The sequence below is a fragment of the Zea mays genome, chromosome 4 (assembly GCF_902167145.1).
Source record: "Zea mays cultivar B73 chromosome 4, Zm-B73-REFERENCE-NAM-5.0, whole genome shotgun sequence".
NCBI lineage: Eukaryota > Viridiplantae > Streptophyta > Magnoliopsida > Poales > Poaceae > Zea > Zea mays.
The window spans coordinates 35832669-35859428 of record NC_050099.1 but is presented as its reverse complement, the minus strand read 5'-3'; the positions used below and the strand labels follow the sequence as shown (position 1 = coordinate 35859428).

At 46.5% G+C, this 26760-nt stretch overlaps 1 protein-coding gene across 17 annotated transcripts; it reads right to left on the bottom strand.

Moving 5' to 3' along the window:
• Positions 1–6573: 6573 nt before the first annotated feature.
• LOC100303785 (uncharacterized) lies at positions 6574–26284 on the bottom strand. 17 transcript variants are annotated; one of them, XM_020551611.2, is made up of 14 exons: positions 26031–26284; positions 25520–25942; positions 9917–10537; positions 9622–9777; positions 9245–9304; positions 8823–9162; positions 8709–8756; positions 8501–8634; positions 8244–8318; positions 8012–8121; positions 7740–7920; positions 7535–7660; positions 6996–7373; positions 6574–6907 (listed from the first exon to the last, which is right to left on the bottom strand). In XM_020551611.2, exons 2-14 carry the CDS (start codon positions 25805–25807, stop codon positions 6794–6796), a joined length of 2631 nt encoding a protein of 876 aa, XP_020407200.1. In that variant the 5' UTR covers positions 25808–25942; positions 26031–26284; the 3' UTR covers positions 6574–6793. The 17 variants fall into 17 exon arrangements, with proteins under 17 accessions (XP_020407200.1, XP_035822876.1, XP_035822872.1 ...); XM_035966983.1 differs by lacking the exon at positions 8709–8756 and adding an exon at positions 15326–18836 and having other exon boundaries at positions 26031–26185; XM_035966979.1 differs by adding an exon at positions 17762–18836 and having other exon boundaries at positions 8709–9162; positions 26031–26181.
• Between the last annotated feature and the right edge of the window lie 476 nt (positions 26285–26760).

The following is a 26760-nucleotide window of genomic DNA, read 5'->3' as shown; positions in this document are numbered from 1 at the left end:
GTTGTGACCACTTCGCCGCGGAATCCACGGAAGTGGGTAGGATGGATCGGGTACAAAGGAAATTTTGTGCCTCCCTTTCTCCCTCCTAGCTCGCAACCGCCCTAACACAATCGAAGCACCGATAAGGGCGTGGGTGAGGGAGCTGGTGTGCGCATCCGCGACAGAAGTTCCCTGCCGCCACCCGTGCGTGGTCGACGTCAGTGTTTGGTGTTGGGAATCGGCAGGCACATCGCGGGGAACCGTTCAGTGGCTGGTGATTGGGCGGAGATGGCTTCGTGAGGGTGGAATTTCTCGCCGTCGCTACGAGGACACCGCGGAACCCCGCCACGGCGTGGTCATACCTTGTTGTGGCCAAATACTTGGTATGAAGACCCTTGTCATGTCTGCCTTCGTCCCCTCTATGTGCTGGGATACTTGGATCAATTGGGTGGTAGGGTGCCAGGAATTATCCGGCCGACGTGCATCTCTGTCGCGGCTTGAGTGCTGCCGTGGTTCGACCCGGTCTACCGTCGATTCTCAGAATTGATGCCACCATGGAGTTCGCCCTAGTTTTCTCTTTGGGTATCCTCGCGTTAGGCTCACGTCGCGCTCTGGCGTGTGAGGTGGCTCGTCGCCGGTGAGGGCACCGTCGGAGCCTTCATTCCGTCGCGGCAGGGGGTGTAAGGTTGATGATGGGGTTCTGCTGTTGATTGTTCTCTGAACGGCTGAGATTAAACCGGGCATACCTTTCGCGCAAACAAGATCTGGGCCGCTGATCCGAAAACAAACGACCGGGATGGACTCTTAACTCATTAAATCTCGGCTGTAAACTCTGGATCTAACAGTTACCGTAATGCACCGTTTCAACCTAACCCTCATCTAATCTCGATCGTAGAATTCAGACCGAGCGTCCCAAACAGCCTCATACCCCTTCGGTCCTGTAAAATTACGTAAGAGACCCTGGAATACTACTAAATAAACCTGTCGTCCTCGACTGGGGCACCTCTGTGTCTTGGGCCCTTTTGCGCTATAGCCCACAGATTTCTCTGTTATCATCGCCCAGTCCGGGAGATAGAAAATCCAGGGAAAAGGGAATAGAAATCTATTTTTAATATAAAAATAATGGCTAGAATTTGTTTAATTCATATAAAATTCATGTTAAGTCCAAATTAATCCATTCCGGTTCCTATAATTTTGTAATATTATTGTTCATCATATAGTGTCTCTGTTTTGACATGAAAACAGTAATAAAATTGATTTCTTAATTAATCCTACACCAAGCACATAAAACCTTTGGAAATTCATAAATTAAAATCTATAACTCCAAAATTAATTTTTTTCTATTCCTATAATCTTATTTTAATATGTAGGTTATTAATATGTATTTTGTTTATATGTTTGGTGTGATGTTAATTTCCTCTTTATACTATGCTTGTTTGTATTGTGACGAGTAGAAGAGCCAGTAGCTGAGGATCTCGGTGTTCAGTAGATAGAAGTTGTTGAGCAGGAGCTCATTGAAGGCAAGTTGTGCCCTTGACCACTTTGTTACCCATTAATGTTCTTTAATATCACTTATTCATGCATAGGTTTAATTTTGATGGGACCCAATAGGTCATCCTAGTTTGAATATCTTTTACCTTGTTTACTCCTAAATCATTTGGGTAGTTTTGCTATTGCTTTATATGGTTTTGGGTTAATATTTCATTATATCCATGTTCCAATTATTCTGTTATGTTATTTTTTTTTCATGTCAAGATCATTAATTTTAATTGAAACATGGAGCTTAACTTGAGAAACACGTGCCACCACAAGGGTGGAATGGGACGCTCTTGGCTGACTAATTAGAAAAGCTAGTGGAAGACTACCTTACCCAAAGGGGCAAGGGCAGTAAGGGAGTAGGCATGGAGGGAGGTTCTCGAGTTGATTTTGTTGCGATGGCAGTCAGACAAGGGATTCCTACAATTGCTCTTCCCAGAAACTGTAGTGGGTTTTCAGAAGCTAGTGAAACTTTATAAAGGCCTCGTAGTGTTACCCTGTCTCGCTTCCTTGGTAGAGGTGTATGGGGCCCATACAACCCCATGGCAGATGGGTAACATGACTTGTGGGTACAGGGTACAACCTATGCAGAGTGTAAAACTGGTATACTAGCCGAGCTCACGGTCAAGAGCAGCTTAGGACTCTCGCATGATTAAATTATGGAACTTAAATTCAATTTGTCATTTGCATTGCATAGGATTATTTATTAATTTTGTTCTATTCTTGTTATGGTTTGGTATCTACTTACATTTAGTAACTGCTAATAAAATTTGACCAACTTATTAAAAGCAATGCTCAGCTTTAACCCCTATTATTGCTCAGCCTTACACATCACATGAACTCCCACCTTTGGTGAGTTCATGCTCATTATTCCCCACAACTTGTTGAGCGATGAACATGTGTGAGCTCACCCTTGCTGTCTCACACCCCCAACAGGAGAAGAATAGGTGGTTCAAGAGGAGCCACACAACGAGGAGTTTGACTTGATCTAGGTGGCGTCTCCCAGTTGACTTTATGACGCCAAGGATGGACTTTAGTTCGTTTTATATTTATCTTTTATTTTGTAAGACTTCCGCTATGTAATAAGTACTCTGATTATTGTGACATTTATCTCTATACACTCTGTTATTATATGTGTTGTCTTCTTTAGCGCATATATGAGATGCACCCGGCTTTATCCCTTAAATCCGCGTGTGACAGGACGTCAAACACCAAAATCGGTTATAGGAAATGTTGAGGCCATTTCCCTTTTAGTACGTAAGCCCGAGCTCCCGAGGGAGAGACCGCCCATGCTGTAGTGGTTGTAACAGCACCGGGGTAAGGGCCGAAGGCTGCTTACGGGGTGCGTCATCGTCCTGGCGCGTGATGACATCGAGATTCCCTACCACACTCATCGAGATCAGAGCCCCTGCTTGGTTGATGTGGAAGTCTTCCTGAGGCATTAGCCGAGCCATTCCTCGATGTGTGCTACAGTTGGGTGAAGTGATTGTCTATGGGATTCGCGACATAGTCGGTGGCCAAGGCCGAGCTCGGGCGAGGTAGAGAACTTGCTCGAGGGTTGAGCTTGACGTCAGGCGAGGCGAAGAAATTGTCCGAAGGCTAGACTCGAGGTCGGGCGAGGCGAAGAGGTTGCGCCCGAAGGCTCGTCCGCTCGGCTTGTCGTATTAGGCGTCCCATCGGAGGTCATCAGGCGGCGTGCGCGCACAGTTGTGTAGGCGTAATCATGCTACTGTGTCGGACATGATCGTTGTCTTATCCACCACTGTGCTCTTCTTCCACAACGCGGGTTGTCACATGCATTAAATGTGCCTGTCCCCTGTTTGTTTTCGGGCGCCCTTGTCCTATCTACATAAGGCTGGCTCGAGCGAGACAGACTGAGCTGGGGCGACCTTGGGCGAGGCGGAGTGAACGTCGTCGACTTCGGGCTAGGCGGAGCCCTTCTCGAGGTGGGAGACCCTTGGGGGATGTCTCGGTTTTTATAGGTGGCTCGGATGTCACCCCTCGTTAGTTTAGTCCTTATTTCTCTGAGTGCATTTGTTAGGGGGGTAATTCGGGTGTCCCTAATTATCGCCCCCGACAGTGGATGTTTTGGACATCGTGATGTGATAAAGTACTTATTTCCGCCCCCGACAGTGGATGTTTTGGACATCGTGATGTGTGATGATGTCCAATTATGTAATCGTTGTGTACGTGAATTTCTTATCCTGGCACATACATGGTTCGCATTTGGTTTGCCTTCTAAAATCGGGTGTGACATGTGGCATCGCGGACGGTCCGAGCCCGGGCATGGACCATCCGGGCGTACACAGAGGAGTCCCTCCTGCGCCCAGGTTGTGGACTGTCCGGCCCTGTGCCGCGGACCGTCCACGCCTTCGCATAGAGCACCGCCAGGTGGTTCATTCTAGCATTTGGTGCCCAGATCGGTGCCAACAGGCATATGAAGTCACCAAAGAGAATTGAAGGATCCACTGCCTGATGGGTTGTCCGTCCTAGTGGGTAGACGACTAATACATTAGTGTTGCTCGTCAATGGCGGGTGGAGACCACAGTGACTATTCACTGCTCATCATTCACACGACGCCTCTAGCTAGTTGCTCGAATCTCTAGGTAACAACAACCTTTTGGTTTCTGCACGTGTATATGCCAAGTAGGGACTACAATGCAGAGGACAACATAGTTTCCTGAGTCATGTTTGGGCTGAAACCATCCTCATCATTTGTGGCCCTTTGTTGCCAAGGGCGGTGGATGGTGCTCAGAGTTACTCAGGGGCTGTTTGGTTTGATGCCTAATATGCTACAACATGCCTAACTTTTATACCTAGTCTTAGTTCTTCAATTTAAACGACTAAGGTTAGCCAGATTGTGGCGAATTAGGTAGGAAACCAAACATGCCCTGAATGAAGCATGTAAGGATTTCAGCTAGTCTTCTAGAAACGCCGCTTTCTACATGGGTCAGGTGGCAGATGAGTTAGCTTGGGTAATAGGCCCAATAGATCCAGCATGGATTATGCAGTCTCCTATGCATATAGCAAAAGCAACTATCGCTAAGAATACAGTTCCAGTATAAGACATAAATAAGATAAAATAAAACACACATTAATATATTGCATGGTTCAACTCGTGGTCACGGGGGAGGCGGCTCGACTCGTGGGGGAAGCGTGCGCTCGAAGCGATGGTAGGGGATTCACCTGGGTCGACTAGGGGCACGCGGGGGAGGCTGACCCAATCAGTCACCGCACTAGTCTGTCTAGGTGATGTATCGTTGGGTCCATCACTCTAGGTGATAAATAGATCTGCCATATAATATATATATATATGTATGAAGGGCTTCCATTATTATCGGGGAGCTTCGTCCCAGGTAGACCCCCACGAGCGTATGCAGACAGGACTAGAGCATGTCAGGATCGTGTGCGGTGTCTGGATCATACAGATATAAGCGTAAAATAGGAACAAAAACAGCATAAAAGCGTATGAATTTTAGCGTAAATCCTCGTTCTGTTTTGTAATGGCAAATGAGACCCAACATACGGCGCATGATTGGCGGTAGTTTTCTATGCATGTTGCATAATAGATTTTGAACGTAAAACGCATTGTAAAAGTGTCATATTTGTTGACATAACAAATCAAAGGACTAGACGACAGTGTGGGACCAAAGAGGGAGGTCGTAACACCAGCAGCAGAGTTGCGGGCGCCAGGGGTCGATGGTGGCAAAGCAATGGAGGCTATAACGATGAGGAGAGCAGGGCAACAGATGCCTATGAGGACTATCAATAATCATGAGTAGGACACGCCTCATATCCTACATAGCATGTAAGTATTAAAAAAGCTTAAGTTGTGTCGATTGGTTTATGCATGTGCACCAAGTTAACCACATTATATGATGACATTAGTACTGTGCACAACCCCTGGTCATAGAAAATATAATAACGCTAATGTTACATAGACTATATGTGGTGAGTAACTGATTATGTCTATGTGCAGCTAGAAATTATTGATCCAAGAATGGTACCTAGGATCAGTATGCCATTTGGTAATGTGAATGAGGCATACAAGTTTTGTAGTCGATACACATGAATTTGGTTTTCTATTGAAGAAATATAAGGAGGAAGAGCAACAAGTGGTTAAACTATTCAATGGAGGGTAAAAGTGGAGAAAGGGTTGCTGGTAATCCCTCAAAGACACAATCAAAGCTCCTCCAAGTGCTAGAATCGTGATTGTGATCATTAGTGATTAGCGCCTTATGACAGATATTCAAGAGTGTGACATTGTATTTTCTTGTTGCTTGGTTTTCTTGATCATGCTTTCTTCCTCTTCTAAATTCTCATTGACTTGTAAAGCTAGTAAGAGACACCTAAGTGTGTGGTGATCTTTGCAGGATCTAAATGACCCTCAAGATTAAGAAGAAAGCACTCAATCTGTCTAAGTGACCGTTTAAGAGAGAAATGGTTAAAAGAGACCTGACCTATGTGGTCTCCTCAATGGAGGGTAGGTTCTTTGAAACCGAACCTCAGGAAACAAATTGTCTATGCCTTAGTGTTAATCTTGCTTTACGGTTTGATTCTTCTCTCTAGTTCTCTTACTTGCGATCGATTTGAGTTGGCTCCCAAAGCAATCCGCAATTAATTGAGCAACTCTAAGCTAGAAGAACTTCTCTTCGCACTCTGATTTCATTTATACTCGTTCTAATGCTAACCTCAGGTGAAGTTTGTGTTCAAAGTTCATAAGTTTTAGGTTTCGTCTATTCACCCTCTACTTTCACGTACAATGTTGAATTGGAGACATGACAATAAAAAAGCAAATATGGACAACTTGCATATACATGTTTACGATGGTGATAAATTAATGGGACAGGGGGCAAAACAAAATGCCACCACTAATAAAAACAACGTAAACAGCCGTGTAAAAGACATAAATCATATCATATTATAGTATAAAAATAACAGGACAATATTAACAGCAAATGACATACACATATGGCTATAGAATAGCATATCAAGATAAGAACCATAACAAAAAATGAACAATATTTGAGCATAACAACATAACAATTGCACACCACATCATTGAAACATAGCAACATAACAAAATGTAGTAAAAACTGGTGGTAAGCACTTGATCAGCATGGATCCATAAGAAGTGACAGAAGTTTATAACGTGTAAAGGTTGTAAAACAGTTTTAGGCACTAGATCACTATACATATGGACAAACATATACACTAAATACATGCTAGCACACCTTTGAGTGCAACGATCAATCTGATGATATTGCTCTAGACTAATCTAATAATGGGGGAACTTGAATCTTTCTAATTCTGGAGACAATGAGCGATTCTTGTTTAGTCGATGGAAGATCAGGTAATACAAGGCAAGAGCGCGGAGGTCACCTGAATTATCCTGTAAAACATGAAAGGAATGTATGAGTAAGGGATTGTTATGCAAAAAATGTGCCATAGAACAGAGGAAAAATCTTGAGCGTACGTACCGAGTCTATAACTACATTGATAGCACCATCCATATAGTCATAATATTGTATGTACCTCATAGCAAAGAAGCCACAGTCGTTAGACCCTGCTTTCATTGTGGGACAGTTTGGAGCCATGTCGATTGGAAAGTTGTCAAATCTAGGTAGGTTTGATCTTGGTCGAACATGTTGGAGAGCCATGTTTAGTCTAACCATTATTAGTCTGGCCCATGGTAACTTCCTTTTCCCGATGTCCATTTGAACATAATGGTAACTTTCCCATGTAGTCTCACCAAGTTCTGGTCCGTATGGATTGGAGTCTAGAATGTGTATGCATCGATTCTGAAAATTGATAACATACAACGTCCAATGTCCCGCGCGGAGCATAGGGACCATGATCTGTTTGTAATAAGGAAAGTAAAAGTGGGGATTAGACTATGGTTGGTGTGCATGGACACTAATGGACTACCATACTAGTAGTTGAAATTATTAAGAGTTACGAATTCAGCATTTAGGAAACACGAGCATAAAAAGTAATTGGCTAGGAAAATGCTTATTACCGATTTGTATTCGTCCAACTGCTTGAACGAAGGCAGTGTCTTTGACAAGTAATTCTCTAGGATGGCTGGGTCATACGGCCGATGAGTGTTACTGTGTTGTTCCTGCTCCTCGAAGTTCAATATAGCCTACATAATAATTGTCAGTGTTATGTATTTTAAATAAATGATACGAGGTGAGCAAAAGTGACATGAAAGTAGTAAATACCCCAACAATGGCGTCTAGGATAAGTTGATGAGCAGTTAGTGGAGGGATATGATTTGTGGCGTCATCACGAACACAATCAATGAAGCATTGCATGAAAACATTGTCAAGGCACTCCCCATCGGCAAACGATCGTTGTATATCACGACAAGTACCGACATATTCACCAAAATCAATGACATTTCTACAAAAACATTGTACGCATGACAACATAAAATGTTAGTTGTATATGAAAATAGGCTGTGTTTGATGGCTTGAAATTTAAGAATGTGTACCTGTTCAAATCCATGACCTTAGCACACAGGAATTGTCGAAGGGCGCGAACACAGTCCATTTGTGTGAGTGGCACAGAGTCGTGTCGTGTTTTGTGCATCATATATGTCTCCTGTTCCAAATGAACATGAAAAGAGAAAAGTGGTGAGTGAACAAACTGGCATTAACAAGAAAAAAAATATAAACCATAAGTACAACTAAAAAAAATCATACTCATATATGTACTATACTAACATTGCCACTTAGAATCTGGTCCAAAACTAGGCCAGAGTCAAGTTGAAGAGCATCATCTTCCGTCGTGTCACCCCGCTTCACAAAACAATATGACAATTTAAAAACAGAATAAAATGCACAATTGATAAACAAAGTAACAAACCTAGCCAATTGCAAACATTGTGGCCCTCATAATGTTGCTTCGGTTGGTTAAGTATGAAAACGGTCGTACAGAAATTAAAGAATAAGAAATCATAAAGTTAAAGGTAGAAACAAACGATGTTTTGAGGTGTGACTGATTCATCACGAGAACTCTCGAAGGCTCGGCACATTTCCTGTTGTCTTTTATATATGGCCTCCACCTGAGTGACTATCATCTGCGACTCCAGCTGCGTGGCTGTCATTAGTGGATCTGAGATGAATTGGTCAGTAGACTGTGTGCAATGCTCTGTAAAAAACTAGTAACCATTGAAGTATAAAAGTTACCGAGTGTATGGATTGAAACAATCTTCAAACTGGAGCATGTTAATCCAGCTGAAGATGTATTGGTGTAATTTATGCTTGGATACAGGATACATATATAGTAACTGGATGACTGACCTGATGCTGAGGGATTGGAAGGTTCTATCATGTCATCTTTGTTGTCTGGACTATTTATCTCAGCACGAAGAACCTCGTCAATCAACTCTCCAAATGTGTCTGCTAGGTCGTACTGCTTTTTGACAATCTTGCTAAGACGTTGGTTGATAGTGGCAAATGACTTGCCAACCTCTGAGTCGTAAGCACGCAGCTTTGCTTCAAATTTGGGATGGTGATATGCAGGGAGTTGCTGAATCTTGCTTGAAATCATGTCTTTGATAAGTGGAACTTGAATAGAGATGGTGTGATGTCCACAGGGTGCATTTTGGGCTACATCAAATGCATCTGAACTGAACTGAAACTGAAGAAACAAATAGATATTAATGGAGTAAACTCAGATAAGTGGTTGTCGCAAGAATAACCTTGGAGAGGTAGAGACTAACCTCGAATTGACCATGAAATTCAGGTGTAGGGGCGTAACAGGTCTCTGAGCTGCTCCGAAACTGGTGAAAACGGTGTGTAAATTAATAAAGATGTAAATGGGTTGACAATAAATTAGAACATCGAAAAAAGATACACAAGATTGCTACTAGAAAACAATGTATTTAACAGTACTAGTAAATGAATTTATTGTACAACAGCACATATTCCAGTAAACGGATTCAAAAAAATTCCATGACATGTGGTTTTATATAGAAATGGAACACTACCAACACATGTGTAAAGCAAAGAAACAACATGTACATAATTAAACTGTCCTATGGAACACACATGGTTTGTACAAGAACTAAAAGAGGACTGTATTGGGGTAATTTCTTACATCACAGTGGCCAAATGGTTCACCGCCCTGACGTGGCTTCCTCTTATCAGCCATTGACAATGCTTTTATGGTTTTCTTGTCAAAATATTTGATACGCGGTGTGTCGCTTTTGTTGTTGGGGGCTACAGCGTGGTGGAGGTGGTCCAGGTAGTACACCTATAAAAATATTGATATTAGGTGAATCATATGTACATAACGACAAAATAGCATAAAATAGATATGTGTAAACTTCGAATTTTGGCAATTTGCAATGGAGTGAATGAAATGAATAACCGGCAGACATGAGAAAACTTACAAGAACGACAATGGAACACCCATATATCGTCGCCGACACATTTGTAGTGCTTCTGTTATGCCATTTATGGGCAGCTTCACATAAGTCGTTGAATATGAGATGACACCAATCAATATGAGGGAAACGATCCAATTGTTCTGTCAAGAGCACCTCATTGTTGGATATAGACCAGCTAGCAGTTGGGAATAGCAGCCGGTTGAAAAGGATCAAGAAAAAACATCGAATTGAGAGGTCATCATCGCCTCCTAATCTTAATCGTTCTTGCAGCTTTGCAACTCCAAACTCATCTTTGCTGATGCCAAGTGATGACCTAAGGTTAACAGCTGCATTTACTTCATCAATGTTTAGAGGCTTCCCACCACCAGTATTGGGTAAACCCAGGATGAGATGGACGGTCTCCTTGGTGATTTTCAGCTCTTTGCCTGGACCAATGCGAAGAGTCATGTCTTTCGGGTCTAGCTTCTCCATCAGCCAACAAAGGTGTGTTCGGCTTCCAAGTGCATCGATGGTCATGTCAAGTATGTTGAAGAACCCTTTCCTCACTACAGCTTGGCGTTGCCTTTCATTCATTATCTGAATGCAAACAAGAACATCTTGGGGGTTGCATCTAATGTTTAGTCTCTGCAACAGATTTAAAACGACATTGTACAATAATAAAAAAGTTAACCATTTATGAAACCAGGGTACTAGTGTAATATCAATCCAACACAAAAAATGGCATGTGAAAACATGTGTGCAACTAAGACACGTAGTTTTAAATCTATGGTTATTGCTAGTTTCTAACTCTAAATGCCATTATATAGTGTCTACTAATGCAAATCTAGTACTGGATCATAATTTGATTGTGAAGTGCTTGCCAAAAAAGTATTTGCACAAGGATGGAAGATGCATTATCAGCCAAATCTTTATACATACCTAAATGGGAATTTATTGTTTGTTTCGCATATCTCTACCCCTTAAACCCACCAGTTTAAACTACGCTAAGTACACAACATGATTCATCCCACGCACTCATGTCCCTGCTAAATGCACCCAGCGTTTTATCTTCAGAAAATCCTACTGTCAGAAAACAACGTCCCAAATCAGTTCGTTTGTCTACTCTCTCTGCTAAAGCGCATTCGACGGTTATTCTTTAATGGATCATCCTTAACGCTACTCATCAATCACCCGGAAAAAAAATCCCGCCCGCTCTCGCCCCACGTGCACCTGCTCGAATTTTCACAGCAATCGCTCGTTGCATCCTCTGCTCTCATCTGCGGAACCAACCGTGACCGCATCCTCCGATCCCCATCCATTCGTCGTCCATCTCCCACCCACCGCAAGACATCCGCGACCTCACCCCCTGACCCCCGCCCGCCTCGCTCACGACGCCCACCACGAAACCGTGCTCCGCACCGGCCACTGCGCTCCACGGCAACCGCAAGCACCCCTGCCTCGCTCACGACGCCCGAAGGCGCCCGCCATGCCGGACAAGAAGTCATACATGTGCACCGACACCGTCGGCGCCCACGTCTCAAGGTCCCACCTGCCCAGCAGCTTCACCGCTGGGCCTCTCGCCGGACACAGCGAAATGGCAGAAGAGCGAGAGGCGGTCACCCCCGCGCCCTCGCGCACTGGGAAGACCAAGCACACCAAGCACAGGCAACGACGCCTACGAGCCAACGGCCGGGTCATGCAACACGAGGCGAAAGGAGTAGCCGGCGTCGGAGACGGCGTACCTGCGGGTCAAGGCAGAGCCGACGAGCGGAGTTCACGCCTGCGCGAGCGAGGTCACCACCACGCCCTCGCGCACTGGGAGGACCGAACACGAGCAACGACGCCCACGAGCTGGCGTCTGGGTCGTGCAACACGAGGCGAAAGGAGTATCCGGCGCCAGAGGCGGCGTACCTGCGGGTCGGGGCAGAGCCGACGAGCGGACTCTGCGCCTGCTCAAGCAAGGTCGCCGCCACGCCCTCGCGCACTGGGAGGACCGAGCACGAGCAACGACGCCCATGAGGCGGCGGCCGGGTCATGCAACACAAGGCGAAAGGAGTAGCCGGCGCCGAAGGCGATATACCTACGGGTCGGGGCAGAGCCAGCGAGCAGAGTCCGCACCCGCACGAGCACGAGGAGCGTGGAGACGACTGTGTCTCCCACCCGGGGGTTGGCCTCGGGCGAGTCGTAACTGGATCTCCCGCCCGAGGTTGGCCCCGGGCGAGTCATGACTGCGTTCCCGCCTCGAGGTTGGCCTCGGACGAGTCGTGCTGCGTCTCCTGTCCGGGGTTGGCCTCAGACGAGCCATGACTGCGCCTCCCTCCCGAGGTTGGCCTCGGGCGAGCGTGACTGCGTCTCCCGCCCAGGGTTGGCCTCGGGCGACCCATGACTGCGTCTCCCGACCGAGGTTGGCCCCGGGCGAGCCGTGAAACCGTCTCCCGCCCGGGGTTGGCCTCGGGCAAGCCGTGACTGCGTCTCCCGCCTGGAGTTAGCCTCGGGCAAGCCGTGACTGCGTCTACCGCTCGAGGTTGGCCTCAGGCGAGCTGTGAAACCGTCTCCCACACGAGGTTGGCCTCGAACAAGCCGTGGCTGCGTCGCCCGCCCAAGGTTGGCCTCGAGCGAGCCGTGAAACCGTCTCCTGCTCGGGGTTGGCCTCGGGCGAGCCATGACTACGTCTCGCGCCCGGAGTTGGCCTCGTGTGAGCGGTGACTGCGTCTCCCAACCGAGGTTGGCCTCGGGCGAGCCGTGAAACCGTCTCCCGCCCGGGGTTGGCCTCGGGCGAGCCGTGACTGCGTCTCCCGTCCGGGATTGGCCACGGGCGAGCCGTGACTGCGTCTCCCGCCCGAGGTTGGCCTCAGACGAGCCGTGACTGCGTCGCCCGCCCGAGGTTGGTCTCGGACGAGCCGTGACTGCGTCGCCCGCCCGAGGTTGGCCTCGGGCAAGCTGTGACTGTGTCGCCCGCCCGAGGTTCGCCTCGGGCGTGTCGTGACCGTCTCCCGCCTAGGGTTGGCCTTAGGCGAGTCGTGACTGCGTCTCCCGCCTGAGGTTGGCCTCGGGTGAGTTGTGACTACGTCTCCCGCTCGGGGTTGGCCTCGGGCGAGTTGTGACCGTCTCCCGCCCGAGGTTGGCCTCGGGCGAGCCGTGAAATCGTCTCCCGCCTGGGGTTGGCCTCGGGCGAGCCGTGACTGTGTCTCCCGCCCGATGTTGGCCTTGGGCGTGTCGTGACCGTCTCCCTCCTGGGGTTGGCCTTGGGCGAGTTGTGACTGCGTCTCTCGCCTGAGGTTGGCCTCGGGTGAGTCGTGATTGCGTCTCCCGCCCGGGGTTGGCCTCGGGCGAGTTGTGCTCGTCTCCCGCCCGAGGTTGGCCTCAGGGGAGTCGTGACCGACTGCCGCCCGAGATTAGCCTCGGGCGAGTCGTGACTGTGTCTCCCGCCTGGGGTTGGCCTCGGGCAAGTCGTGACTGCGTCTCCCGCCTAGGGTTGGCCTCGAGGGAGTCATGACTGCGTCTCTGATAGTCGCCTAGAGGGGGGGTGAATAGGGCGAAACTGAAATTTACAAATATAAACACAACTACAAGCCGGGGTTAGCGTTAGTAATAATAAACGAGTCCGCAAGAGAGGGCGCAAAACAAATCCCAAGCGAATAAGCAAGTGAGACACGGAGATTTGTTTTACCGAGGTTCGGTTCTTGCAAACCTACTCCCCGTTGAGGAGGCCACAAAGGCCGGGTCTCTTTCAACCCTTCCCTCTCTCAAACGGTCCCTCGGACCGAGTGAGCTTCTCTTCTCTAATCAAAGCCGGGAACAAAACTTCCCCGCAAGGGCCACCACACAATTGGTGCCTCTTGCCTTGATTACAATGGAGTTTTGATCACAAGAACAAATGAGACAGAAAAGAAGCAATCCAAGCGCAAGAGCTCAAATGAACACGGCAAATCACTCTCTCCAGTCACTAGGGTTTTGTGTGGAATTGGAGAGGATTTGATCTCTTTGAATGTGTCTAGAATTGAATGCCTAGCTCTTGTAAGTGGTTGAGAAGTGGAAAACTTGGATGCAAGGAATGGAGGGGTGGTTGGGGTATTTATAGCCCCAACCACCAAACTTGACCGTTGGCTGGAGGCTTCTGCGCGATGGCGCACCGGACAGTCCGGTGCACACCGGACAGTCCGGTGCCCCCTGCCACGTCATCACTGCCGTTGGATTCTAGCCGTTGGAGCTCCTGACATGTGGGCCCGCCTGGGTGTCCGGTGCACACCGGACAGGTACTGTTTGATGTCCGGTGTGCCAGCATGGGCGATTCTGACTTCTGCGCGCGCAGACGGCGCATTGAATGCGCGGCAGAGAGCCGTTGGCGCGGAGACGACCGTTGTCCCGGAGTTGCACCGGACAGTCCGGTGCACACCGGACAGTCCGGTGATTTATAGCGGACGAGCCGTTGGCTTTTCCCGAAGCTGGCGAGTTCCTGAGGCCGACCTCCTTTGGCGCACCGGACACTGTCCGGTGTACACCGGACAGTCCGGTGAATTTTAGCCGAGTCGCCTCTGGAATTCCCGAAGGTGAAGAGTTTGAGTCTGAGTCCCCTGGTGCACCGGACAGGTACTGTGCACTGTCCGGTGGCACACCGGACAGTCCGGTGCGCCAGACCAGGGGTGCCTTCGGTTGCCCCTTTGCTCCTTTGTTGAATCCAAAACTTGGTCTTTTTATTGGCTGAGTGTGAACCTTTTACACCTGTATAATCTATACACTTGGGCAAACTAGTTAGTCCAAAGATTTGTGTTGGGCAATTCAACCACCAAAATTATTTAGGAACTAGGTGTAAGCCTAATTCCCTTTCAATCTCCCCCTTTTTGGTGATTGATGCCAACACAAACCAAAGCAAATAGAGAAGTGCATAATTGAACTAGTTTGCATAATGTAAGTGTAAAGGTTGCTTGGAATTAATGCCAATATAACTACTTACAAGATATCCATGGAATGTTTCTTTCTTATATAACATTTTGGACCACGTTTGCACCACGAGTTTTGTTTTTGCAAATTCTTTTTGTAAATCCATTTCAAAGATCTTTTGCAAATAGTCAAAGGTAAATGAATAAGAGTTTGCAAAGCATTTTCAAGATTTGAAATTTTCTCCCCCTGAATCAAATGCTTTTCCTTTGACTAAACAAAACTCCCCCTAAAAGAGATCCACCTCTTAGTGTTCAAGAGGGTTTTGATATATCATTTTGAAATACTACTTGCTCCCCCTTTGAACACAATAGGATACCAATTGATAAATACTTCTTTGAAAACACTAAGTTTTTGAAATTGGTGGTGGTGCGGTCCTTTTGCTTTGGGCTCATTTCTCCCCCTTTTTGGCATGAATCGCCAAAAACGGAATCATTAGAGCCCTCGAAGTAAGTTCTTCCTCTTTGGTCATAAATGAATGAGTTAAGATTATACCAAAAACGAAGTTCGGTCCTTTTGCTTTTGAGCTTTTACTCTCTCCCCCAAGGATGAAGTCCTTTTCTTTGATGCTCATTTCTCCCCAAGGAATAGAGAGTTGCTCGGAGTGATGGCGAGGCATGAGTTACGGAGTGGAAGCCTTTGTCTTCGCCGAAGACTCCGATTCCCTTTCAATATACCTATGACTTGGTTTGAAAATAGACTTGAAAACACATTAGTCATAGCATATAAAAGAGATATGATCAAAGGTATTCTAATGAGCTATGTGTGCAAGCTAGCAAAAGAAATTTCTAGAATCAAGAATATTGAGCTCATGCCTAAGTCTGGTAAAAGATTGTTCATCAAGAGGCTTGGTAAAGATATCGGCTAATTGATCTTTAGTGTTAATGTAAGAAATCTCGATATCTCCCTTTTGTTGGTGATCCCTAAGAAAATGATACCGAATGGCTATGTGTTTAGTGCGGCTGTGCTCGACGGGATTGTCGGCCATTTTGATTGCACTCTCATTATCACATAGCAAAGGAACTTTGGTTAATTTGTAACCGTAGTCCCGCAGGGTTTGCCTCATCCAAAGCAATTGCGCGCAACAATGTCCTGCGGCAATGTACTCGGCTTCGGCGGTGGAAAGAGCGACCGAATTTTGCTTCTTTGAAGCCCAAGACACCAAGGATCTTCCCAAGAACTGGCAAGTCCCCGATGTGCTCTTCCTATTAATTTTGCACCCCGCCCAATCGGCATCCGAATAACCAATCAAATCAAATGTGGATCCCCGAGGGTACCAAAGCCCAAACTTAGGTGTGTAAGCCAAATATCTCAAGATTCGTTTTACGGCCGTAAGGTGTGATTCCTTAGGGTCGGATTGAAATCTTGCACACATGCAAACGGAAAGCATAATGTCCGGTCGAGATGCACATAAATAAAGCAATGAACCAATCATCGACCGGTATACCTTTTGATCCACGGACTTACCTCCCGTGTCGAGGTCGAGATGCCCATTAGTTCCCATGGGTGTCTTGATGGGTTTGGCATCCTTCATCCTAAACTTAGCAAGAATGTCTTGAGTGTACTTCGTTTGGCTAATGAAGGTGCCCTCTTGGAGTTGCTTGACTTGGAATCCTAGAAAATACTTCAACTCCCCCATCATCGACATCTCGAATTTCTGTGTCATGATCCTACTAAACTCTTCACAAGTAGACTCGTTAGTAGACCCAAATATAATATCATCAACATAAATTTGGCATACAAACAAGTCATTTTCAAGAGTTTTAGTAAAGAGTGTAGGATCGGCTTTGCCAACTTTGAAGCCATTAGAAATAAGGAAATCTCTTAGGCATTCATACCATGCTCTTGGGGCTTGCTTGAGCCCATAAAGCGCCTTAGAGAGCCTATAGACATGGTTAGGGTACTCACTGTCTTCAAAGCCGGGAGGTTGCTCAACATAGACCTCTTCCTTGATCGGTCCGTTGAGGAAGGCACTTTTCACATCCATTTGATAGAGCTTAAAGCCATGGTAAGTAGCATAGGCCAATAATATGCGAATTGACTCAAGCCTAGCTACGGGTGCATAGGTTTCACCGAAATCCAAACCTTCGACTTGTGAATATCCTTTGGCCACGAGTCGAGCTTTGTTCCTTGTCACCACACCATGCTCATCTTGCTTGTTGCGGAAGACCCATTTGGTTCCTACAACATTTTGGTTAGGACGTGGAACTAAATGCCATACCTCATTTCTAGTGAAGTTGTTGAGCTCCTCTTGCATTGCCACCACCCAATCCGAATCTTGGAGAGCTTCCTCTACCCTGTGTGGCTCAATAGAGGAAACAAAAGAGTAATGTTCACAAAAATGAGCAACCCGAGATCGAGTGGTTACCCCCTTATGAATGTCGCCGAGGATGGTGTCGACGGGGTGATCTCGTTGGATTGCTTGGTGAACTCTTGGGTGTGGCGGTCTTGGTTCTTCCTTATCCTCCTTTTCTTGATCATTTGCATCTCCCCCTTGATTATTGCTATCATCTTGAGGTGGCTCGTCTTCTTCATCATTTTGAGCCTCATCCTTATTTTGAGTTGGTGGAGATGCTTGCATGGAGGAGGATGGTTGATCTTGTGCATTTGGAGGCTCTTCGGATTCCTTAGGACACACATCCCCAATGGACATGTTCCTTAGCGTGATGCATGGAGCCTCTTCATTACCTATCTCATCAAGATCAACTTGCTCTACTTGAGAGCCGTTAGATTCATCAAACACAACGTCACATGAGACTTCAACTAGTCCAGTGGACTTGTTAAAGACCCTATATGCCCTTGTGTTTGAGTCATAACCAAGTAAAAAGCCTTCTACAGTTTTAGGAGCAAATTTAGATTTTCTACCTCTTTTAACAAGAATAAAGCATTTGCTACCAAAAACTCTAAAGTATGAAATGTTGGGCTTTTTACCGGTTAGGAGTTCATATGATGTCTTCTTGAGGATTCGGTGAAGATATAACCGGTTGATGGCGTAGCAGGCGGTGTTGACCGCTTCGGCCCAAAACCGGTCCGGTGTCTTGTACTCATCAAGCATGGTTCGTGCCATGTCCAATAGAGTTCGATTCTTCCTCTCCACTACACCATTTTGTTGAGGTGTGTAGGGAGAAGAGAACTCATGCTTGATGCCCTCCTCCTCAAGGAAGCCTTCAATTTGAGAGTTCTTGAACTCCGTCCCATTGTCGCTTCTTATTTTCTTGATCCTTAGGCCGAACTCATTTTGAGCCCGTCTCAAGAATCCCTTTAAGGTCTCTTGGGTTTGAGATTTTTCCTGTAAAAAGAATACCCAAGTGAAGCGAGAATAATCATCCACTATTACAAGACAATACTTACTCCCGCCGATGCTTATGTAAGCGATCGGGCCGAATAGATCCATGTGGAGTAGCTCAAGCGGCCTATCGGTCGTCATGATGTTCTTGTGTGGATGATGGACTCCAACTTGCTTCCCCGCCTGGCATGCGCTACAAATCCTGTCTTTCTCAAAATGAACATTTGTTAATCCTAAAATGTGCTCTCCCTTTAGAAGCTTATGAAGATTCTTCATCCCAACATGGGCTAGTCGGCGGTGCCAGAGCCAACCCATGTTAGTCTTAGCAATTAAGCATGTGTCGAGTTCAGCTCTATCAAAATCCACTAAGTATAGCTGACCCTCTAACACACCCTTAAATGCTATTGAATCATCACTTCTTCTAAAGACAGTGACACCTGTATCAGTAAAAAGACAGTTGTAGCCCATTTGACATAATTGTGAAACAGAAAGCAAATTGTAATCTAATGAATCAACAAGAAAAACATTGGAAATAGAATGGTCAGGAGATATAGCAATTTTACCCAATCCTTTGACCAAACCTTGATTTCCATCCCCGAATGTGATAGCTCGTTGGGGATCTTTGTTTTTCTCATATGAGGAGAACATCCTTTTCTCCCCGGTCATGTGGTTTGTGCACCCGCTGTCGAGTATCCAACTTGAGCCCCCGGATGCATAAACCTACAAAACAAATTTAGTTCTTGACTTTAGGTACCCAAACTGTTTTGGGTCCTTTGGCATTAGATACAAGAACTTTGGGTACCCAAACACAAGTCTTGGAACCCTTGTGTTTGCCCCCAACAAATTTGGCAACTACCTTGCCGGATTTGCTAGTAAGCACATAAGATGCATCAAAAGTTTTAAATGAAATGGTATGATCATTTGATGCACTAGGAGTTTTCTTTCTAGGCAACTTGGCACGGGTTGGTTGCCTAGAGCTAGATGTCTCACCCTTATACATAAAAGCATGGTTAGGGCCAGAGTGAGACTTCCTAGAGTGAATTCTCCTAATTTTACTCTCGGGATAACCGGCAGGGTACAAAATGTAACCCTCGTTATCCTGAGGCATGGGAGCCTTGCCCTTAACAAAGTTAGACAAGTTCTTAGGAGGGGCACTAATTTTGACATTGTCTCCTCTTTGGAAGCCAATGCCATCCTTAATGCCCGGGCGTCTCCCATTATAGAGCATGCTACGAGCAAATTTAAATTTCTCATTTTCTAAGTTGTGCTCGGCAATTTTAGCATCAAGTTTAGCTATATGATCATTTTGTTGCTTAATTAAGGTCATGTGATCAAGAATAGCATTAACATCAATATCTCTACATCTAGTGCAAATAGAAACATGCTCAACATTAGATGTAGAGGGTTTGCAAGATTTAAGTTCTACAACCTTAGCATGCAACATTTCATTCTTAGTTCTAAGGTCGGAAATGGTAGTATTGCAAACATCAAAATCTCTAGCCTTAGCCATCAAATTTTCATTCTCTAATCTAAGACTAGCAAGAGATACATTCAAATCATCAATCTTAGCAAGCAAGTCAATATTATCTTCTCTAAGATTGGGAATTGAAACATTACAAACATGTGAATCAACCTTAGCATTTAAAATAGCATTTTCATTTCTAAGGTTGTCAATCATTTCACGGCAAGTGCTTAGCTCTCTAGACAATTTTTCACATTTTTCTACTTCTAGAGCATAAGCCTTTTTAACCTTAACATGTTTCTTGTTTTCTTTAATTAGACAATCCTCTTGGGAGTCCAAAAGGTCATCCTTTTCATGAATAGCACTAATCAATTCATTTAGTTTTTCTTTTTGCTCCATGTTAAGATTGGCAAAAAGGGAACGTAAATTATCCTCCTCATCACTAGCATTATCATCACTAGAAGATTCATATTTAGTGGAGGAGTTAGATTTAACCTTTTTCCGTTTGCCGTCCTTTGCCATGAGGCACCTGTGGCCGACGTTGGGGAAGAGGAGTCCCTTGGTGACGGCGATGTTGGCGGCGTCCTCGTCGTCGGAGGAGTCGCTAGAGCTTTCGTCGGAATCCCATTCCCGACAAACATGGGCATCGCCGCCCTTCTTCTTGTAGTACCTTTTCTTCTCCTTTCTTCTCCCCTTCTTGTCGTCGCCTCGGTCACTGTCACTAGACATAGGACATTTAGCAATGAAATGACCGGGCTTACCACATTTGTAGCAAACCTTCTTGGAGCGGGACTTGTAGTCTTTCCCCCTCCTTTGTTTGAGGATTTGGCGGAAGCTCTTGATGACGAGCGCCATCTCCTCATTGTCAAGCTTGGAGGCGTCTATTGGTTGTCGGCTTGGTGTAGACTCCTCCTTCTTTTCTTCCGTCGCCTTGAATGCAACGGGTTGAGCTTCGGATGGCTCGCCAAGCTCGTTGATTTTCCTCGAGCCTTCTATCATGCACTCAAAACTTACAAAATGCCCGATAACTTCCTCGGGGGTCATTTTAGTATATCTAGGATTACCACGAATTAATTGAACTTGAGTGGGATTTAGAAAAATGAGAGATCTTAAAATAACATTTACCACTTCGTGGTCATCCCACTTCTTGCTCCCGAGGTTGCGCACTTGGTTTACCAAGGTCTTGAGCCGGTTGTACATGTGTTGTGGCTCCTCCCCTTTGTTAAGCCGGAACCGACCGAGCTCCCCCTCGATCGTTTCCCGCTTGGTGATCTTAGTAAGCTCATCTCCCTCGTGCGCGGTTTTGAGTACATCCCAAACCTCCTTAGCGTTCTTCAACCCTTGTACTTTGTTATATTCCTCTTTGCTTAGTGAGGCGAGGAGAATTGTTGTGGCTTGTGAGTTGAAGTGCTCGATTTGGGCTACCTCATCCTCATCATAGTTCTCATCCCCTACCGACGGTACCTGTGCACCAAACTCAACAACATCCCATATACTTTTGTGGAGCGAGATTAGATGAAATCGCATTAAATCGCTCCACCTAGCGTAATCTTCACCATCAAAAGTTGGTGGTTTGCCTAATGGGACGGAAAGTAAAGGTGTATGTTTGGAAATGCGAGGGTAGCGTAGGGGGATCTTACTATACTTCTTGCGCTCTTGGCGCTTAGAAGTGACGGAGGGCGCATCGGAGTCGGAGGTAGAAGTTGATGAAGTGTCGGTCTCGTAGTAGACCACCTTCCTCATCCTCTTGTGCTTGTCGCCTTTCCGATGTGGCTTGTGGGAAGAAGATTTTTCCTTCTTCTCTTTGTGGTGAGAAGAAGATTTCTTCTCCTTCCCTTTGTTGGAGGAGCTCTTCTTCTTCTCCCTCCTTTTGGTGCGGGACTCTTCCGATGAAGTGCTCCCGTAGCTTGTAGTGGGCTTTTCGCCGGTCTCCATCTCCTTCTTGGCGTGATCTCCCGACATCACTTCGAGCGGTTAGGCTCTAATGAAGAACCTAGCTCTGATACCAATTGATAGTCGCCTAGAGGGGGGGTGAATAGGGCGAAACTGAAATTTACAAATATAAACACAACTACAAGCCGGGGTTAGCGTTAGTAATAATAAACGAGTCCGCAAGAGAGGGCGCAAAACAAATCCCAAGCGAATAAGCAAGTGAGACACGGAGATTTGTTTTACCGAGGTTCGGTTCTTGCAAACCTACTCCCCGTTGAGGAGGCCACAAAGGCCGGGTCTCTTTCAACCCTTCCCTCTCTCAAACGGTCCCTCGGACCGAGTGAGCTTCTCTTCTCTAATCAAAGCCGGGAACAAAACTTCCCCGCAAGGGCCACCACACAATTGGTGCCTCTTGCCTTGATTACAATGGAGTTTTGATCACAAGAACAAATGAGACAGAAAAGAAGCAATCCAAGCGCAAGAGCTCAAATGAACACGGCAAATCACTCTCTCCAGTCACTAGGGTTTTGTGTGGAATTGGAGAGGATTTGATCTCTTTGAATGTGTCTAGAATTGAATGCCTAGCTCTTGTAAGTGGTTGAGAAGTGGAAAACTTGGATGCAAGGAATGGAGGGGTGGTTGGGGTATTTATAGCCCCAACCACCAAACTTGACCGTTGGCTGGAGGCTTCTGCGCGATGGCGCACCGGACAGTCCGGTGCACACCGGACAGTCCGGTGCCCCCTGCCACGTCATCACTGCCGTTGGATTCTAGCCGTTGGAGCTCCTGACATGTGGGCCCGCCTGGGTGTCCGGTGCACACCGGACAGGTACTGTTTGATGTCCGGTGTGCCAGCATGGGCGATTCTGACTTCTGCGCGCGCAGACGGCGCATTGAATGCGCGGCAGAGAGCCGTTGGCGCGGAGACGACCGTTGTCCCGGAGTTGCACCGGACAGTCCGGTGCACACCGGACAGTCCGGTGATTTATAGCGGACGAGCCGTTGGCTTTTCCCGAAGCTGGCGAGTTCCTGAGGCCGACCTCCTTTGGCGCACCGGACACTGTCCGGTGTACACCGGACAGTCCGGTGAATTTTAGCCGAGTCGCCTCTGGAATTCCCGAAGGTGAAGAGTTTGAGTCTGAGTCCCCTGGTGCACCGGACAGGTACTGTGCACTGTCCGGTGGCACACCGGACAGTCCGGTGCGCCAGACCAGGGGTGCCTTCGGTTGCCCCTTTGCTCCTTTGTTGAATCCAAAACTTGGTCTTTTTATTGGCTGAGTGTGAACCTTTTACACCTGTATAATCTATACACTTGGGCAAACTAGTTAGTCCAAAGATTTGTGTTGGGCAATTCAACCACCAAAATTATTTAGGAACTAGGTGTAAGCCTAATTCCCTTTCAGTCTCCCGTCCGGGGTTAGCCTCGAGCAAGTCGTGACTGCGTCTCCCGCCGGGGGTTGGCCTCGAGCAAGTCGTGATCGTCTCCCGCCCGGGGTTGGCCTCGGGCGAGTCATGACTGTCTCCCGCCCGAGGTTGGCCTCGAGCAAGTCGTGATTGTGTCTCCCGCCCGAGGTTGGTCTCGGGCGAGGCGTGACTGTGTCTCCCGCCCGTGGTTGGCCTCGGGCGAGCCGTGGCTGCGTCTCCCGCCCGAGGTTGGCCTCTGGCGAGCCGTGACTACGTCTCCCGCCCGTGGTTGGCCTCGGGCGTGACTGCGTCTCCCGCCCGAGGTTGGCCTTAGGCGAGTCGTAACTGCATCTCCCGCCCAGGGTTGGCCTAGGTCGAGTCGTGACCGCGTCTCCCGCCCAGGGTTGGCCTCGAGAGAGTCGTGATTGTGTTTCCCACCCGGGGTTAGACTAGGGCGAGTCGTGATTGCTTCTTCCGTCCGGGGTTGGCCTCGGGTGAGTCATACCCATAACCTCCACTAAATCCACCAAATAAATTGCACCCAGATTTAACACACTATCAAACCAACGGTTCAAATCGCTTGATAACCCTTCCTCCCTTACTCAAATCTAATGGACAATAATATTTGGATCATTCCTTGTATCTCATCTCTTCTCCTCTCCCTCCCCACGACCCCACCGCCCCCAGCCTCCCCCTCCCCACTAGGGGTGAAAACGGGCGGATACGGAAGGATAGTAGCTCATCCTGTATCCTACCCTAATGTATTTAAAACGGATTCGGGATCGGATACGGATAGTTAGAAACGGGACGGATACGGATACAGGGACCGGATATTTATTCGGGCGGATAAGTGACGGATACGGATATTATTTGATCGGGTATCGGATACTTGTCGGATAATGCATTAATTGGTTAATATATTCTTGTTCGACCACGAAATTGCAAGTAAATTAATACTAATAAACATTTAATAGAAGATAATCTCAAGTTCCCACGTAAAAATGGTAAAGTGAAGTATTGATTATGTTGAAACCTGGATACTTAGAGTGATTTCATGTGTAACTCACGCAATAAGTGGAAATAAAATAGAAGAAACGTTGACATCCTGTGGATTTTATGGTCCCATTATTTTTTATGACTATATGTGGCCATATGTTGTACCTTCGTATAGTTTCATAGATTTCTGAGGCTATTTGTACATTATTAATTTCTTTCTACATAAAATCATCAAAATATAATTAAATTTCATAAAATTCACTAGTTTTGACCCAAAATTGCAAAAAGCTTACCAAAACAAATAAACATTCTATTCAAATAAAACCTCAAGTCCCCACATGAAAATGATAAGTGAAATATTAATTATGTTGAAACTTTGATACATAAAATAATTTCGCCTGTAACTCATGCAATAAGTGGGAGGAATGGAAGAAACACCAACATCTTGTGGATTTTATAGTCCAAATGTTTTTGAGAACTATATGTGGATATATGTTGTGTCCCCGTAAAAATTTATGAATTTTTTAGGCTATTTGGTGTATTATTAATTTCTTGATGTAGAAAATCATCAAAATACAATTAAATTCATAAAAATATTGTAGCGTCGACCGAAAATTACAAATAAGTTACCAATATTAATAAATAGTTTATAAAAAGATAATCCTAAGTTCCCACATGGAGATAATCTTAAGTCCCCACATGAAAATGATAAAGTCTATTATTTTGATATAAATTTAGACATTATTTCAATGATTTTGGCCTAAATATATGTTTAAACAAAAATGTGATGTAATACAAAGTTATAGATCTCTTCGAGCTCTACAATTTTCATATAAATTTTATCTTCATCCGATTTCATATGTAAAAGTAATGATTTTATAACTATATTATTATGCAGAAAAAGAAAAAACGGGTACCCGAATTCCGGGTACCCGTATCCGACCCGAATATCCGGGTATTTATCGGGTAGTACTCGCTCCGTATCCGACCCGAATCTGAAGCTGTACTATCCGGGTATTACCTGTATCCGTCCTGAATATAAAAATATTTGAATCCGTATCCGAAAAAACGGGTATTTGCACTATCCATATCCGATACCCGGCGGGTATACCCGACCCGTTTTCACCCCTACTCCCCACTGCCCCTCCCCTCGCTCGCGTCGCCGCCACCACTGTCGACATCTCCCCTCGCGTTGTCAACGTCGTCGTCGACCCTTCCCCTCCGCGGGATCGTAGCGTTAGCACGGGCTATATGCTAGTAATATAAAAGGTATTAATGAGTTACTCTCACTAAATGTAAAAATTTGCTTATTTTGCTACTGTATATGTTCTTATGGCAACAAATTGTAATCCACTAACTTTCATGAAACAAACATAAATCATGTAATGATGTGGCAACTAGAAGCTGAAGCCATAATCCTATAATCAAATATTGCTTGTGTTTAAGAGAAAGATGGGAGTAGAATTACATCTATACAGTTAATATAGTTGTGTTGTCATCATAATACTAGGCACAAATATTGTATAGATTCGCAGAAGAAGAAAAATCTGTTGATGCATAATTAATAGTGTGTTTTGGAATAAAAGGGGCAAGAACGTGAACAACTAACCTGTCGTCGGGTATCCTCTACTTTCATCTTCTTTGTGACAGACAATTTGGCATTGGACTTCTTTTTAGGAGGCATGAAGTCATCGTTATCATCCCCACTAGGCAGTTGATTCGTGCTTTGCTGGAGAACAGCAGGTCTCTTTCGGGGGCGCGATCGATCGCCGTCACGAGAGGCATTGGGAGGGTCTCCGGTTGCTGTCAACCGGGGGGTGTCGACGCTAAAGCACTCTTGGCTTGATTCGATGATTGTACGCTTCGGATTTCTCGGGGGACGATCAACCTGCTTCATAGTTGGTGCAACAGCCTACAACAAAAACGAGAAGTTCCGAAACCGTTTTCGTCCCTAGCGCAGCGCGTCGACGGCGCCGGGGCAAGAGGCGGCAGCCGCGGCCGTGTCAGCTAGGAACGCCACATCCAAGCCCACCTAAACAGACAGGCGAAACACGACAGCGAGTGAGATCGAGCCGAGCCCAACCATAGCGGGCAGCGACAGATGTAATCAGAAGGCACACCTCGTGAGGGGAGAGCGTGGACGCGGACGCGGCGGCGAGCGAGGGCGAGGCCGGGGAGAGTTGGACGCGGCGGACTCGTCGCGGGCGGGTGAGCTGCGCGGTGCGCCACGGACGTGAGCCGCCGCCGCCTCCGGAGAAGTCGCGGGCTTTGCTTCGGCCTTTGGGCTTGGGCTTGGTGGCTGTTATACGCTCCGCTTGGTCGGAGCTCGGAAGCCAGTAGCGCTCCGCTTGGTGGCTGTCCTTTTCCTTTCGGCCCATGCAGCCCGTGGCCCGTGATGTGGTTAAGATTCGATTTCTTTTTAAAAAAAGACACTAAACACTCAAAATAAAGATGTATAATTTAATATTTTAAATTAATAAGTACAATGTTATAGAAGAATGAAATGACTCTTGACTTTACGAGAAAGATACCAAAAGACTGTGGATAATAATATCTATATTTTGGATAATAAAATTCTTGTCGGCGTTTCGAGACCGGGGGTCCCTGGACCGACGAGTGAAATGTCGCCGCGTGCCCCAGCCCAGATGGGTCGGCGCGAGACGGAGCGCGAAGGGGGGAAAAGGCAGCCGGAGAGAGAGGGAGGTGGAAATCCCGCGGCCTTCGTGTTTGTCCCGCGCCCAGGTCGGGTGCGCTTGCAGTAGGGGGTTACAAGCGTCCACGCGGGAGAGGGAGCGAGCGGCCTCACGCGAGCGCCTGTCTCGTCCTCTTCCCCGCGCGGCCAACCCTCTG

What these genes read in the sequence shown, in the direction of transcription:
- LOC100303785 (XM_020551610.2), bottom strand. Translation starts at nt 25,807, where the DNA reads ATGAAGCAGGTTGATCGTCCCCCGAGAAATCCGAAGCGTACAATCATC. An exon ending in TGTTTCAATCCATACACTCG is followed by an intron (nt 8,635 to 8,708) that starts GTAACTTTTATA and finishes AATTCATCTCAG; the next exon opens with ATCCACTAATGACAGCCACG. An exon ending in AGTTGGACGAATACAAATCG is followed by an intron (nt 7,374 to 7,534) that starts GTAATAAGCATT and finishes TATTACAAACAG; the next exon opens with ATCATGGTCCCTATGCTCCG.